The sequence below is a fragment of the Nestor notabilis genome, unplaced genomic scaffold (assembly GCF_000696875.1).
Source record: "Nestor notabilis isolate BGI_N333 unplaced genomic scaffold, ASM69687v1 scaffold4841, whole genome shotgun sequence".
Classification (NCBI taxonomy): Eukaryota; Metazoa; Chordata; class Aves; order Psittaciformes; family Psittacidae; genus Nestor; species Nestor notabilis.
Genome location: NW_009913245.1, coordinates 39,639 through 56,647, shown reverse-complemented (window position 1 = coordinate 56,647; position 17,009 = coordinate 39,639). Strand labels below are relative to the sequence as shown.

At 36.8% G+C, this 17,009-nt stretch overlaps 1 protein-coding gene across 1 annotated transcript in view; it reads right to left on the bottom strand.

Moving 5' to 3' along the window:
• ITGA8 (integrin, alpha 8) overlaps positions 1-17,009 on the bottom strand; it is a 108,823-nt gene that overhangs the window by 52,200 nt on the left and 39,614 nt on the right. The window contains exons 13-19 of the mRNA XM_010023105.1: positions 13,990-14,035; positions 11,928-12,035; positions 5,312-5,367; positions 4,614-4,768; positions 3,338-3,475; positions 2,799-2,866; positions 1,720-1,867 (exon numbers count right to left, since the gene is read on the bottom strand). Of these exons, the coding sequence (XP_010021407.1) occupies positions 1,720-1,867; positions 2,799-2,866; positions 3,338-3,475; positions 4,614-4,768; positions 5,312-5,367; positions 11,928-12,035; positions 13,990-14,035 (719 nt within the window). The remainder of the gene's footprint in view (positions 1-1,719; positions 1,868-2,798; positions 2,867-3,337; positions 3,476-4,613; positions 4,769-5,311; positions 5,368-11,927; positions 12,036-13,989; positions 14,036-17,009) is intronic.

The following is a 17,009-nucleotide window of genomic DNA, read 5'->3' as shown; positions in this document are numbered from 1 at the left end:
CTGCATGCCAGTGTGATAATTTCTTTTGTGTTCTTGTCAAGCGGTTCAAACTGCCATAGTTTTTTTTAAGCCCTGTAGGTTGACATAATTGAGTCCCTCTTTAATTTATGCTCATTTATACTATGACACCCTAAGAATTTGGCCATCCTGGTAACACACGAACCTCTGATCACTCAGGTAAAAAAAAGAAAAACCCTGCTAATTCTTGTTTGAAGTGGTCAAATTACTTAATTTGCACATTTAGACAGAATGAATTAAATGAGAAAACAATACAGGAAAGTTATAAAAGAATGTCTGAGTTTAAAAATCTGTTTTTGCAGTCTAAATTTTCTTTTTCAATTACAAAGATTATATGTTCTTTGTCATGTTCACAGCAGTTTTACATGACATATGGCAGTACAGAAAAGCGACTGAACACAAAGAAGAGCCAACCTCCACTAGCAGTTAAACAACAGAAGATTTTAGCATTGTCTTTTTAAAGGAAATTGCAATATCAACTTCTTTTCCAAATGCACTTAGAAGTGTATTTTTCAGTTTATTCAATGGAACCTTAATATCATGAAGACCATAGTTTAAAAAATATTTACAGTTTAAAACCAACAGGAAGACTAAAATTGCTTTCAGTACCATATGTCATCCTTGTGAAAACTGTCCTTGAAATGCAAAAGAAAAGACACTAAGAATGACATAGATAGTAGGACTAATGTTTTGCTCCATCTCAGAAAGAACATAATGATATCTCTTTGTATGGCATAAGTATGAAAAGTAAGGGAATAAGGAAATACCTGGTAAGTTATTTTCAACTTCCTTAAAAACATTTGCCTTTAGTAAGGAAATTAACTTGCTTTCTCCCACCCTCACCCTTGAGGCCCTTCTGAACATTCCAGGCACTGACAGCAAAAAGCAAGCTCATGTTGCCACAGCTTGGGAGATTTATGTGCAGATGAGGCGATTGAGACTTGCTGTCCAACAGAGAATACATGAACACTCTGCTTGTTTGCAGGGTAGTGTTTTGCCTTTGCTCTTAGCAAACAAACAGACCCAAAAAGGAAACACTGCGTGTTCAGTACAGCTCAGCAGGACTTCAGTCAACATTAGTCCTGTTAACGCTGGCACATTTTACATTAGAACTGCTTTTTTGGTCCATAAGATAAGATAATGACTACAAAGGAGTTCAAGTATGTACTGCAGTTAATGTTCAGCTATTCAGGATATCAGAGACTGGGATATCCTTAATAATGGTAAAACACTGGTGTGCTGGGACCATGAGAAAGTAGTGTCCAACTGTCTGGGGTTCAGTAGGGCTCATTAACTCTGACTGAGAGCTGGTAACACAGGATCCAAGGTTGGAAGCACTCAGAGAATTCTGTACTATCACTCCCCACTACTGGTAGGGTTTACTGTTTCAAAATCTGAATGATGTGAATACCTCTAGCCCTAAGACAAACGTGACAGGATTTGTGTGGTATTATAACTAAGTTAATAGCAAGGAGATGGACTTCAGCTGGCTCTGAACAGAATGCTCCTGTTCTTCCCGTCTTCTGGTGACATGGCTAATCTTTAGCCTGGACTGTGTAAGCAAGGGCAGCTGAGAGTTGATGGAATCTCTCTCCCTAAGAGGCACCTCTTTACTTGCTGCTTTTGGGCAGTATACGCTATATAGGTGAACCTTGCTCTCAGTTCTGCTTTTTTATCACTAACATTTTGATTTTCATTTACCTTGTTGTTGCGTTCAACCCCAGTGTAATCTGCTTCAGGTGGAATCTTTATATGTAGTTCAGCTTCATAGGCTCCTTCCCCATCATTCCGTGGATTTATTATGAGCATGATGAAGTTTTCTTCTCCGATTATTAGCTGATCTTTATCCCTGTAAAGGACATACTATTTGTCAGGAGTTAAAACATGCACAATTACAATTTACATATGAATAAAGCAGAAGGACATTTTGCTCTCATAGCATCTGTTCTGAAAAATATTCTGTGAACACAGAATAAAATATTTTCCATAAAAATGACCCCATGGGAAAGAATACCAGCACTGGGGTAGGTTCTGTGGCTTACCACAGAACTTGAAAGTTACTAATACAAAATTTCAGAGCCTGACTACTTTCTAGCCAGAAAGAAGCATTTAGTGGAGGAATTGCTTGGCACAGGGGTCCCATCAGCAGTGTTTTCCAGCGGGCACAAGGGTAGTGGGATTCCAGATTTCCCCTCATGCCCATTGTAAAATGAACAATGACAGAAGACCTGCGATGGCACTGCACCCTTTCCTTCCACAGCTACGTACTGATTTTGATTGGCACAGTCAGCTATCAGAGGTTCCCCACTTGGCATATTTCTCCCTCCACTGGAGGAACTGTTGCCGTGTTTTGAAATTCTATTACTCTGAGATTCATTTACTTCACTGTACACTGAATTCAGGTGAACTGTGTCCCAAGTTCAAAGTCACTGGCACACTGAAATAAACAAATTTAAAATCTTCTTTGAACAACAATTTGTATTATTTCTCAGCATTAAGAGAACTAGAATCACTCCTAACAAACATTTGCAGAACTATATTTTCTGTGATAGCAATTAAACATCATGAATGTGTCTGACAAAGATACATTTTCAAGTGTGTATTTATTTCTCCATTTCTTGGTTTTCTAGATGAAATGGATGTGCAAATTAAAATCTGGAAATCAGGTAAGAATGAGTAGCTATAGCAAACAACACAACTGTATTCTACACATTCTGTTATGGCAGTTATAAGTGTCCAGTTTTTGTTATATGTAGCATCATTTATTTTCTATAACTTACGGCATAGCAGAAAGCTGCAAGTCAGGAATGCACAAGTTGTCCTCTCCACAGTCAACCAGAATGTAAGCCTGGATTGTTGCAAAATAAAAAAAGTTGCAATACAGTTAGTACATGCTTCAGAGTCTAAATCACTTCAATAAATATCACTAACCTAAATGTCTTTAGTATCATTAGCACTGCCTTAGAGAATCGATCTCTTTCTCATTTCTGTAAGCTCCTTTCCACATGAGTAGTTGGATACTATTTATACTGTCAACTACGCCCTTAGCAGAATAGTAGCATTTTTCAGGCCCTTTCCCACACTAAGTTGGCTTATATATTCCAGAATGTAATTAAAATTATCAACACAACAAAGTTTTGGAAATGCTTTAAAGGCCTGTCTGGTTCTATATTTATATTCAATTTACATTTTGAATTAATTAAATCCTTGTTGTGTAATTTCTTGGCATGATACTCTGTTATAGGGAAGATGACACACAGAGTATTTGTAAATGCTTTCATGTTTATAATACAGAAAATGTGGCACGCAAAATTCATACCTGTTCTGTTAATGAGCTTTTCTGGTAATAGTTCAGTATTGGCTTCACAGTCAAGCTATCTTCAAAACTGGATTCATCCAAACTATAATTCAGGTTTATATTGATGGGAGATAGTTTATCTCTATATTCTGTTTCATCCTGTAAGCAACAATCACATAATAAAAAACCAAAGGTTAAATATAATTATTTTAGATTAGGACAGTATGGCAACAGATTCAGACTTCAGTCTTTATTGAAGGTAAAGATAGGGTTCAGACAGCTGCTGGCCAAATTATGGCTGTAGGCAATGTCATCAGGAAAGCGAAGTAACTCACCAGTAACTGGAATGCCCAGAACACATTGCCTCCACAGGCCCACATCTGGAAGAAGCTGGCTGAGCTGAGTAGACTCAGAATTTTTTCAAAGCATTAGCCTAAAATGAAGCTGTTTAAAAAAGACACACAGAACCAACTCCTATCAGCTACTGCCCACCTTCCTTTCAGAATGGAGGTAGGGCATGTGTGGATTTGTGGAGGTAATAGGTAATATTGTTGGTTTATTCCAAAACCAAGAATTTACATGGATTAGCAATGGTAACACTCCACCACCTTTACGGCCTAGATATTGCTTTACATACTGATTGAGACTTCTTTGTTTTACCTCCCACTGCATTTCTAGAACCAGCCTTGGAATCTGCTTCAATTGCATGAGGTAATTCCAGCTGCAAGTGAGTAACTAATGACACTTTCTCCTTCACAACCTCAGTTCCACAGTTTTAATTTTTCTATAAACATTTTAAAATATCTTAAAAATATTTTAAAAAATAGATTAATTATAGGCCAGTATTTCTGGAGACACTCCTTTAAAATACCTGTTGAAACTGAATTGGCATGACCTTTCACATGTTTAATGTGCTACTGCACTGTGAATACTACAGGGAGAGCAATCTTGCATTTTGGTATCAGGAGATGCAGTATTTAATCAGAATTTCCAGAAAAGCATGAAATTAATGTATTTGTACACAGAGAAACTGTACACTCTTTTAAAGGAGTCTTTCTTTTCTACTTACATTGACAAAAGATGAGCCAAAGATTTACATAGAGAATTTTGCCCAGGTAGAAGAATGTTATGCACACCGAGATGAGGGCTTTCTTGTCTCACATTTCTGCAATTTTAGGATCTAAGAACAATGGAAATTGTTCTTCCTTTTTCAGTGGCTCCTTTTTCTATTATTATCTTTAAATCCTTGATACTATTCAAATTATGATAACTGTCCAAAATATTTTAAACAACTTACTCTGAGATAAACAAGAAAGTCCTGGCAATGGAGCTGTTTCTGTCTTTCTATCGCAATAGAGAAGTAATGATGTGACTGATGGTAATCAAAGAAGAGGGTCCTCTTAACAGCTCCTTTCTGTTTCAGTGCATCTAATTGCAATTCACCTTTCAGCACTAAAGGATACAAGTAAATCACATTTTTATTAATTAAATATGGAAAGAAAAAATAGTGAACAATTCATTATGTATTATAGATAATTACTCTAACAGTCTTCCAAGCAAAACTAATTCATGCTTTAAGGGTCTGTCTGTTTAGCAGCACACTAGTTTTTAATCCAAAATATGGAGTATATGTAATTTAAGATTTCTAATTTCATTTACAGATCATACTTTTACTGAACTTCTGACTCTTCTTTTTTTTTTAATTATTTTTTATTTTCAAAACAGAACATTTCCCAACAGGGTACATTCTTGGTTTTATTTGGAAAATGGCCTAAACTGAACAAAAAAAAAAATCCTTCAAGTGAATAATACAAGCTTTGTGTCCTTTTTATATATATATATCTGTATATATCTACACACACACACACATCTTTTTAACTGTATTTTCTTGCCTTAGGGAGATCTCACTCCTACCATCTTTTAAGGTGTAAGAGAAAAATGTATCTGAAATTTAGTGAGCCATAATACATTATAGGAATATAAAACATTACTTACCTATCTCATCTGAAATACTTTGACCTTCAAAATCTGCGCAGACTCTTACAGTGAAGCTACATATAAAAAAGCAAAGTAATTATTAGCAGAAAGAGAATTGGCAGTTCCCAAGTCATACCTTTTAAGCTTTCTTTTCCTTTTCTTAAAAATTTTTTCATTGAGATCTGCTTTTAGCTACCTGTGATATTCCCTAAGTTAGCAAGTCTCCTACGGACCACTAATAATCGAAGAAGAGAAGGTCTGAATATCTTTCAGGGCAAGGTATGGAGAAGAGCCTCTGTTCCCACTAATTCTCGAGACAGCCTGTATGCTGAAGTCCTTTCTGGTTCATCATGGTCAAATAAGAAAATCCTTGAGCACGCAGCCAACACTCAAGCTGTTTTCTACCAAATCAAAACACACAGGATGCCAATGTATTCCATGATATTCCATGATTCATGATCTCAAAAAGCTCTAATTCACTCCAGACATACCAACTGAATTGTTCAATTTGAGTGGCACAAGACTAACCAAAATGTACTTTCATTTGCTGCATTTTGCATAAAGTGGCAGATACCTGACCTAAATCAAAGCACAGAGAAAGTGGTTATACATGTCCGTTATTTAGCATGCTAATGCAACACATGCTGCACAATGCAAAACATTCTAAAAGTTAATTGTTTTTCATTTGCCTGCTCATAGTGTACAGGAACCTTTTTTGAGCCCAGCAATATTCACATCACAATTGTAACTGTATTACATGAACATCACTTCAGATGTAATTATTTCTCATAATGAACATTTATTTCCATTTTTCTATAAGATAAGCAATAGATTTGTAGTTACACTCAACAATTGACAGAATCCTTTAATAGTTTTATTGGCTGATAACTTCTAAGAAGATTTACTATAAAAATTATTTAAAAAAACCCTAAAAATTATAAATGATTGTAGAAAAGTTTAACTTCATAAGGAATCTATGCAAGTTACGTAAATATATAACTGAATCATATGTTAAAAAAGCTTTCACAAGTTACTCTGGATGGCTAAGGAAACAGATATACTAGTCCTTGTTGCTGTCAGCAGGGTGTTCTTTCCTGATGGTGAGAAAACAAGAAATCTGTCACTGGAAAAATGCTTTTGATTTTTGATTTCTGTTCTCAGATTCCACAAGCACTTAGCTCTCCACACCATTATTCCCAAGTAAGTCCCATATAATGTAAGGAAATTGCTGAGGTGAAAGATTTGGGGCTTTCTAAAACTTTCAAGTGTCCTGGTTACCAATCATTCTTAGAGCATATTTTCATGGCTTCAGAAAATGTTTTGATGTATACGTATCTGCGTACATGTGAGTGTACATGTATGTCTGTATGTGTGTAAGACTCAGCTAAACATGGATTGTAGGTTAGCACTGGAAGATGTGAAATCATCTTGGGTTAAATAAAAGCATATCTAAAGTAGTCACTGCTCTTAATCTCCTCACTAGTGTTATACTATAGACTAACTTCTCCAATGCAGTGGATTCAAAACCAGTGACATAACCTTTAAAATAACCTATAATCACATTCTAATTGCGTGTTTGCTTCCTCTGACAAATGTAATGAAACTGTGCCACATCTGGGATTCATGTCACTCTCATGATCCTATTAAACACTTTCCTCTTGGGCAAAAAAAAATTGCCTTATGCCACTAAACTCCACTTAAATGTAGCCTTCAAATGACTTTACGCTCCATGCAGAAATTGCAAATTCAGTCATATGCTTACTTCTTTACAATTATGAGTTAACACATGAAGAACCAATTATTCCCTAATACACAAGGACAAGGACCAGAACAACAAAAATGAGAAAAGCTTGTGTAATTGCCTAAATGCAATTTAGACATCAGGCTTCACAGGCCAGTCTTGCATGGCATGGCATAATAGTGGATTTTCTCAAATGTAAACTCATGAACTGCCATCATGTATTAAACTTTGTGACCTCACTTTGGAGGTCTCACATAATTTTTGTGCTGTCATGTTTAAAAAAAAGGTTGAGTTAAAATCCAGCTTGAAATGCTTTGCTTGTTAAATAGCACAATTTCAGTGGAAGTTTAATTTACTGTAATGAAGAGAGTAATTCATCATACACATTTGATAACGAAGTCACATTCTTAAGTGTTACTTTAAGAGCCAAGATTTAATCCTCATCTCCAGGCAGAGCATCTCAAAAGTGAATGGCAGTGCAAAAATGTGAAACTTTAGAGTTTATTAGTCTCCCAGCCTCTGGCCATGCAAGAGCCAAGACTATGGGTTTAGCAGAATTCTGGCACACATTTGTGAGTTTACGGATATTTAGTTCACAAGTAGCTCTAAAGACATCCCAGACAAATTTAGATATGCTCATCACTTTGACAAGAAGATGTTCTGGAGATACTGAGGGATGCTTTAGGAGAGGGAAAGACAGACTACAAAAGAGAACAAGAGTCTAAAGGATTTATGAGATTTAAGATCTGCCTCCTAGGCACAGTAAAAAATACAATAGCTGAGCTTACAAGCTTGCTTGTAGGAGCAATCAACCAAACAAGACAATTAACAACTAAAGGAAGAAAACATCAGCAGATAAGAAACAAGTAGGAAACAGTCCATCATCCTAAAGCATATGAATTTTTATGTGCTATCAATCTTGCCTTTCTTATGTGTGAACTATGTGCAGTTTGAATATTATTTGAATAGTATTTGACTATACCTACAAAATGGAGGGAAAGCCTTAAACCTGAACTTACTAGCTTTTCCTGGTAGTCTCTGGGCAACAAACAGGTTTGTTTGAATTACTTTTATGTTCTCCAGGTAGACAGAAACATTTTTAATATTATTAGAAGCAGCAGCTTAAAAATATTCCTCTTTCTTCAAAACTACTCATGGCATAGATGGGGGTAGTCTCTTTAGAAGTCAATCCAAATTACCTAATATTACTCAAAATGGTTAATCCTTAGAAAATCAGGTACACACAATGTTATCCGGACTGCAGTTTATTACCAGAAAGAATTTATTTTTGTCTGGCTATTCTAGTAGGTGAAAAAAACAGGAAACTTACTTCAGGAAGTGAAAACAAGGAATTACCAGATCCTACCAGACGTCATTTGTTATTATTAACCATTTCTTTAGCACACAGGATTGCACATGGAGAGGAAGAATGGATAATGCCTTAGCAGAAAGGCACTTTAAGCTCTGATGCTACGGACCTCCATTCTGTGTGAGGCTTATAGCTAACCTGCAAGGTCACAGACCTACACAGAAGAATAGCAGAAGCTGTTATCCTCTACTGATGAACAACCTTTAAACAAATTGTTTCCTCTTTGAAAAATAATACTTAAAAGCAAGTCAATATACTTCCATTTTGATGCTCTTGGCCTACTTTTAGATTTTGTTAGGTCACAGTCTAACCTAGTGACCTACAATGACCAACACAGAGCTTAAATACTGAAGGCTTTGCATGGCTAGACTACATCATGTGGCCAGGCTGTGGCAACACAAAGGCTGTTAGATAACTCAAATGACTGCCTTTTGGCTACCTCTAGGACTACTAAAACTAACACTATCAAATTACCCAGCTGCATTCCTGGCATAGCAGAGGTCTGCAACACAGCAATGGGCTTCCTGAGTAGCAACTGTCACCACCTGCCTACTTTACTCCTACCAGCCCCTGAGGTGCGAGGTATGCATCTTCTGACTCCTGGCCATATGACTTTGCTGTCTGACTTGTGGAGTCAGGCTTGCCCCAGACTAGGGCAAATCTCACACAAAGTCATCTTAACAAAGTACAAAGGACCTTAGGTGCATATCCATGGGGCACCAATCACGTCCAGTTTCAAATTAAGTCAATGGGAAAAGAAAATACTAGGAATAGAAAGGAGCAAAATTAGAAATATAGTTCAAAAGTTATGCAGTTAAGAACAATATTTGAAAATCAGATCTCAAATGGTAACAGAAATGCCAATGCAGGGATAAATTAGACCTCTAGGTAGCTGGAACCCAGACTCGGACTTAATAAATTATATGATGTGGAAACAGGTTTTAAAAATGTAAACATTTGATTTATTTACCCCTTTTTCCAGAAATTAACCTGCATCCTTCACACTTAAAGAAAAAAAATTGTTTTAACATTTTCTTTAGTAGCTTCAAAGTTGCAGAATTTGTTCCAAATTTATTAGATTTTGGGAACTCAGGAAGAGCTGCATTTTAAAACTGGCAGAGAAAGAATTACATGTTTCTAGAAGGTCAGGACAATTCTCCTAAGAATGTGCATAAAAATGTCTTTTTATGCATATCTCCTCTGTGCTTCAGCTTTCCAATTTATATCTTGGCAAAAATAATATCTTCCTAATAGTTTAAAATGTAGAATAATCCACATTATTCATACACACACACTTCCTCAAACTCTTTGGGTAGGAGGTTTCCTTTCACTCTAATTTTGCAGTGTCAGTCCGTACACAGTTTATACAAGTTGCACAGCTGGCTGAGAGATACAGCTATCTATCCCATGGGACTGAGGAATTCTTTGCCTGCTGGAGTTTCCCCACTAATTGTTTTCATATGGACAATACAAGCTTGTACCAACTAAGGAGAAAAATTACAACACGGAAAGTAGCAGCTGCTCTTCAGTTGTTTTGTAACACAAACTAAATCTTTAGGGAAGAGTATTTTTGAATAAAGCAGACATAAACTCAATTATGCTCCTATTAAAATGCTTGTAGATACGAACCAAACATCTTCTGGCTTATTATAACACAACAATGATAAGAAATGAAAAAACGGCATGTTAAAGAAGCATACTTTGTTTTTTCTCCCTTTTTAAAACCATATCTCACATCAGGAATACTTTTTTTACAGAGACGTTTTATTTATTTTCTTGTGCAAAATCATTCCTTTTTTCCTTTAGTACATTGTTGACAGATGTTAGGGTTTCAAAACCATTTCCCTTATGACATAAAGCATTCTTAAAAAGTCTGAAAGTTCTGAAAAAACATAATTTGGATCAATGAACATGCTTCAGCCCAGTGTTGGTATTTTAACTTCCCTATCACATCCACGATTAAATCAAAAGGTGCTTGAATCAAAAAATCAGGATGTATCTTGATCTGGATCCTACTCCAGAAAGGCCAAAGGTTTTTAAAGTTGTGGGACTTAGTTCTACCAAGTGCCTTCCCCACTGCTCTGTAAATGGGTGATTTTTTACACAGGATATAGAAACAAGGAACATTATGGCAAATACAGGAAGTCCCATAAAGTGTGAAAGAACAGAGAAAAAGAGAAAATCTCTTGACAGCCCCTTCCCAGATGCATTGAAAGCCAACTTATTTAGCCGTTTAAGTGTATCAGAGTTGAGTTTCTTTATGACGCCTGAATGAACTTTTTCTGGTCATGAGTATTTTTATTGTTCATATTTAACAATTTGTTCTAAAAACACTTCTGCTGACTCTTACATTTGAGATGACTTTTAGAACTCATCTCATACAAAGAGTGTCTCCAGTGTGGGGAATTCCTTTGACCACCTCTGGTTTAAAGCAGTGAAAAATTTCTGCAGTCACCTTGTCTTCTGGGGTCCTCCTTTACACCTGAATGTTCTTTTCATCCAGCCCACTTCTGGGCAGGATTTCTGCTTCTAATGTGTTTAAATAAAAGGATATGAATACTTTTTCTGTCTTAGAAATCTGTTCCTTGCAGTGTCTCTGGCAGGACTCATTGCTATTTGGTATTCAAGTTGCACATGTTTATGCTCTGTTTTATTTTGCGTTTCCTCATATGTTATGATTTCCGCTTTCAAACAGTATATCTTATGTATTTGTAATAGCCTCTTTAATCAGCTGTTCCTGGGGTACTTTCTAAGTGAACTTTTGCTAGTGCAGTAAACGTGCCTTTATGTTGTATTATGTGCTATTAGATAGCCTCCAATTGTCCTGCAAGCATTTTATATTTGTAACTGATCTTAAAATGTTTTAATTAGCTTCAAGTTTTTGAACATACTTTTTCTTTTCAAAGTTAATGCTACTGTGATAGAGGGTTTCTCTTTAAAGATATATGCAACATTGTCTTGTACAAAGCACTAAAAAAAGCTTTCCTCTGACCAATGACAGCCAGAAACAACATCCTGTGAACTGCTCTCAGGATGGCCAGCCAGATATCTTCTCTCTTCCACAAAGGACTGAGATCTCTCTTTCTCTAACAGAAAATAGTGGATCCACCAGCTCTTTTTAGCCCTTTCACTGATAATTTTCTCAACAAAGAAAGCCGTGTGTTTTGACAGATCAGTGTTTCTGTGTTCTCTCTTTCTTAGCTGTTTCATGTTCCATTCATCCAAACATTGCATATGAATTTGCATCTTGATCCCTAGGAGACACTGAGCATCCTCCTACACATGAGACTCGGTGTATCAAAGGATTCAATCTTTAGGTACTTCATTTTGAGAATCTGTGAAGTACTGGAAAATATCTAAAAGACCTCTGTTCTGTGTAGGGGTTTTCTGTTGCATTCACAGCATGTTTGAACATGTTTTTTGAACTTTGAGTATGTTCAACAAAAAGCTGCAAGAAAAGTTAGGGATAGGAAGCTAGGAATAGAAAGAGGATGAGGATGTTTTTGTTCTTATCGTGAACTTACCAGGCCACTAAAAGCTGAGAGCCAGGGAGCTGACAAGTTTTATTGTCTGGATTCACAATCATGGGGTTCAGAATGAGCTGAGCATTCACTGTCACCACAGGTCTGGCCCTGAGGGACAGAAATAAGGTTCACTGCATACAGAAGGAGCACATTAGTACCTATGTTGCAGCAAAGAAAACACTTAACTGAGATGGCCACAATGAAGCCAGAAATGTAGGGCTGCTTCTGAGGAAACACATAATGCTCCTCTTGCCCAAAAGAACTTTATTTTTTGTCAGAAACTGTGATACCTCCTACTATGACATTTTAAAGTTCTTCACAAAAGAAACCATAGGTTAACAGCATCAGCAAAACAGTGTCCTACAGTTAACCAATAGGTGTCTCTTGGGACTAAGGCACAACAGGCACATTCCGTCACATTGGGTTCTAACAAAGGGACAGAGTCTGACTTTTGGGATTTACAGTAATCCTCTGGCCATATCTTATACTGCTTGATTTTTTTTATACCATCTCCATTAACAGTGACATATTCAGACTTACTATCTCTGTTTAAGGTTCTTAAAACAAGAAACAATTTGGTTAAAGTAGAAATTGATCTATAATATCTTGAGCCAATAAACAACTCTGTCTGACATGTCTTGAGACAACTGACTTCAGAAACCAGGAATAATCATCACAAAATTCTGCTGAATATGCAAATACACTGTTGTAGTGATGGGAATCATCCCTTTGAATAACAATCTGTTATTAAGTAATTAGATAATCTATAGCTGAGAGCAATTTGAAAGACAAATGAAAAGAAGAAAGAGTCTAAATTCTGCTTTTTTAAGACAGCAGTACTATTTTACAATAGCTTACATAATTCTGGCAAAATCAGCTTATGAAAAAATTAATTTCCTCATATTTTAATCCACAGCTGAGCTTTTATGATTACTTCTCTGTATTACTTCAGCAAGACATTAAAAAATGAAATTACTTTCTCCATTTTTCTGCAAGAGGGAAAACCTTTTTTTCTAGCAAACTGCAGGTAATAAAATCCTGTTTCTCCAATATGACAAGTTGCATATTTGATATACTCTGGCCAGGAAATGGCCTCCTGCTATTCATTTTCTTATATTAAATAGAACACATTTTTTACTGCTATCTAAAATACACACTGGATCTAATTCTCCACTGTTCCCCCATCCTGTGCAGTCATTCATGCCACTGCAATGTGATGCACTGCAAAGTATTCACATGATTCTTTCTCTGGGCAGTAGGAAAATCAGGTCTACTCGGTGCACCTACAACGCTAGCTAAAACAAGCTAACAAACATTCCTGTTTTACAAAACTCTTATGCTTTGACAAATACTCAGCTGGGAGCAGAACACGACTTCCCTCAGTTGGGTACTGTTAGGAATACAGACTACAAGAAGACAGACAGGAACCAAGATACATGACTACACTGTTGCATCAATGGATGGTAGATATTTAAATGCAAGGAACTGTCGGCATGGCCGGACTAAGAGAACAGCAGATTTTTGTTTATGTATTTGATAGCTTTAATTTATACCTCTAATCAAGCAGAGTGTTTAGTGAAAATCCATAGTCAGCAACAACTTTGTGATTTGTAAAACAGGATCTCGTACATTTTTCATAAAGTGAGGCTAAAAGAACTTTAACAGAATTTTCAATAAATAGCTCACATCTTAACGTACAGGATCTCTCAAGAATCAGGCCCTTGAAAATTTCTTTCTAGCACCATTCCCACAGGGAAGAAACCAGTTTAGAATGTTATGCTTTTTAGATTTCTTATTTAAAATTAACTGAGGAGTCAAACATTCCAGAAGTTGTTTCTTGAGCTAAGACTCAAGCATGGAAAGCATGGAAAATTTCATTGAAAATGACAGTTTTGAGCATGGGACAAAAAACGTTTCGTTTCTCACAAGATGCTTAATTTATCATCTGCAATGAGCATCTTTTACACATTGCACCGGGGAAACAAAGGAATGTGAAATTTTCTTATTTGCAAATCTCCCACCAAAGCTGTAAAATAGAAAATCCACTGTATTTACCACTTACCTGTAAACAACTGCTTTTCCAGCTCCAAATGCACCTACAATTAAATCTGGAAAAACAAAACAGAAGAACGATATAGAAGCCTCTCATACATTTTTTTCCCAGTCTAAATTAGACTATTTATATTAAAAATGCAGTAACATGAAAGTGTGATAATTCCTTTCTAAGTAATTTTTTTTCAAAAGTGTACCTGGAAGAAACATTACATTGTCAGAGATGGCCTCATAAATGTGCTGGTGGTATCCAGTAAGTCCCATTCTATTTAAGGCAAGATCACCCATGCCACAAATCTCACTTCTTTCCAACCTTCAAGGAGTATTCAAGGGGAAAAACGATGCCGTTAACCCCTATATATTTTATTCTAAACCATTAATTGTCCATTACACAGAGAGATGCAAGCTACTTTCTTGTCACTCTCATACAGGTCATGTTGAAAATTTATGGTATTCTTTCCTGAAAATCCTTCCATCCTGCTCTATGTTTTAAGTAATCTGTTCATTAATGGAAGCGTTACATCTCTGTATACATAAAAACAAAACACAAGGTTAGAGGATGGCTGATTTCATAGTTTCTAATGTTTTCAGCATTGTAGCAGCATGTGCTAAGGTTTACAGCAATTATCTGTCTAAAGCCATCTATTTCCCCATCAGTCACCATTTGGAGTCAACAACGCCAGCACTACACTGGGTTTTGGGCACGTCTCTGTTACTGGACACCAGCCTGGGCTGGGAATTTGCAGGCCCATATATTACTTCTTTTTCTTGGAGTCCCCCACAGGGCTTTCTGGAAAGCTCCAGACTGGCTTGCTGGACCACTCAGGCCTGTTGGAGAAAAGCTGGAGCCAATCAGTGATGAAAAAGGATCAGCCTCCCTGCTGCCTCTAGCTGGAGCACAGCTCAAGAAAAGAGCTCTGTTCCATTTTCAAACTCCCTAGTGTCCATCTGGGCACTCCTTTCACTCCACTGTTATCATACGATTTGATTTACACATGTCCAATTCAGTAGACTGAGTCTTACAACAGACCTTGCAGTGGTACAGACTGGCAACCTAAATTGATCTAAATGAGTTAATTAAAACAGTACTCAGAGTTGTAAACAAACCTTTACTTGCTTGCTTCCATAGGCTGAGCAGTGGTTTGCCTAAGAAGCCCTGAAGTCTACAAGCATGATGCAAATACCAAGCTTTGGTGGTAATCAGCTGGGTGGGTTTGGGCCAGGTCTGGCAGCATGTCTTCCAGCATTCTGCCTTTCAGATGATGAGGATTTCACAAGTTTAAACAAGAACTCCACATGGACAACAGCCTGTCCTACACTGAATACCACTGAAGAATGTCAGCAGAGCAAGCAGATATGGACAGTTTATGGGTCTGATCCTCTTTTTGAACAACATTTACATTTTTCTACTTCCATTGGCCTTAGAGAAATATGCTTCGGGGTCAGGAACACTTTAAATAGAAGAAGAAAAGGAGTGTTGTTTCTGTCTCCTTTTTGGGACATTTATGAGTTCTTTTCACTAGCAGTTTTACAGATAACTTGCACACAGTACTGAAACCTAAAAGATGCTTTCCTTTTAAATAAACAACTGATTGAGACATAGCCATCACCATAAAGGCTGCACAATGTACATGGCAGAACTTTTTCTGGCAGCCCCAAAAAGGTCGAATATTTTGTTGGGTTTTTTTTGTGATTGTGTTTGGTTTGGTTTTTTTGTGGGGCTTGTTTTGGATTTTTGTTTTAAGGAAAAAGAAACATTATGTTATGAACAGAAAGCAAAAGGCAAGAAGGAAGAGGTTTCTGTTCTGCCCCAGTTGGATACTCTTTATGAATTCTGCAACAGACAACTTAGGATACATACTGTTTCATACTCAATAACTCAAAACGTTTCAATACAGAGCTATTTTATGGCAGACACAAAACCGTTAGATGTCTAAGACTTATCCAGATCCTGATCTTGTGATGATTTCATAATCTGATCTTTCATTAAAAAATGGAGCACACCAACCTTTCACAGGCACAATGGAAAGCTTGAACACACAACTTGAGTAAGCTTAATAAAACAGAGCCTGTTTGAATCTGAAGGTTAAAAGAATGAGTTTGTCATATATACTTTGACTCACTAGTAACAAGTGAACTCTTTAATTTCTGCAGCTGTGTGGACTTAGGTCCCCACTATCTCTGCATCCCTCCTTTAATATTAAAGGGGATTTTGCACATCTGCTTAATAGTTAAATCCTGTTTTCTTTGGAACAGAGTCCAGCTTTTTGAATACAGACTGTAATGGGTCTAAAGGAACAACTGTAGGCCCCAGTCACCAAAAGACTGGTTTTCCATGAGCAGTCTTTCTGCATTGCCACCTCAGCCAGGTTTGGAGACACAGCAAAAAAGATGAGGTCATTCAATCATGGCACCATCACAAAGACCCAATTTAAGCATAATCTATTGGGCAGCAAGGACTGTGCTCATCCCGCTGTCATTTGGAAGCTCTCACTTTTTCTCTAACATGTCCTTTACTCTCTGTTCTAAGCCATACTTATTCTTGACCCAAAGAGCTTGAATGAATGAAACTACCCACGAGGAGAAGTGGACTTAAGAATGAATATGCAAACAACAAAACATACTTATACCCAGTAGTGACATATATGATCTAATATAACGAACAAGTCATTATATATTCCAGCCGAGCATTCACTGGAAGATCCATTAGGGATTTTGCTTTGTTTCTACTTGTTCTGTTACAGAGCAGTAGGTTTATTCTTTCTTTCATTGCCTTGTGGAGGCTCCTACACCCATCACTGGAAAAACACATTTTTGACATTGGTATGAATCCATGAGATTTGAGTACACGTCCACACTTTTAGAAGCAGAAGTTTTGAATTTGTTGTGTGTTCTGCAGAAGAAAAGTTACTAACAACTTCTATGAAAAAATGCATGAGATGTCTAAATTATCTGACGTTTGGCAACTTCCCCCTCCCAAGAATAGAAAGAAGTTGCCTTTATTTATTGCTAATGCTACGCATGCAATGT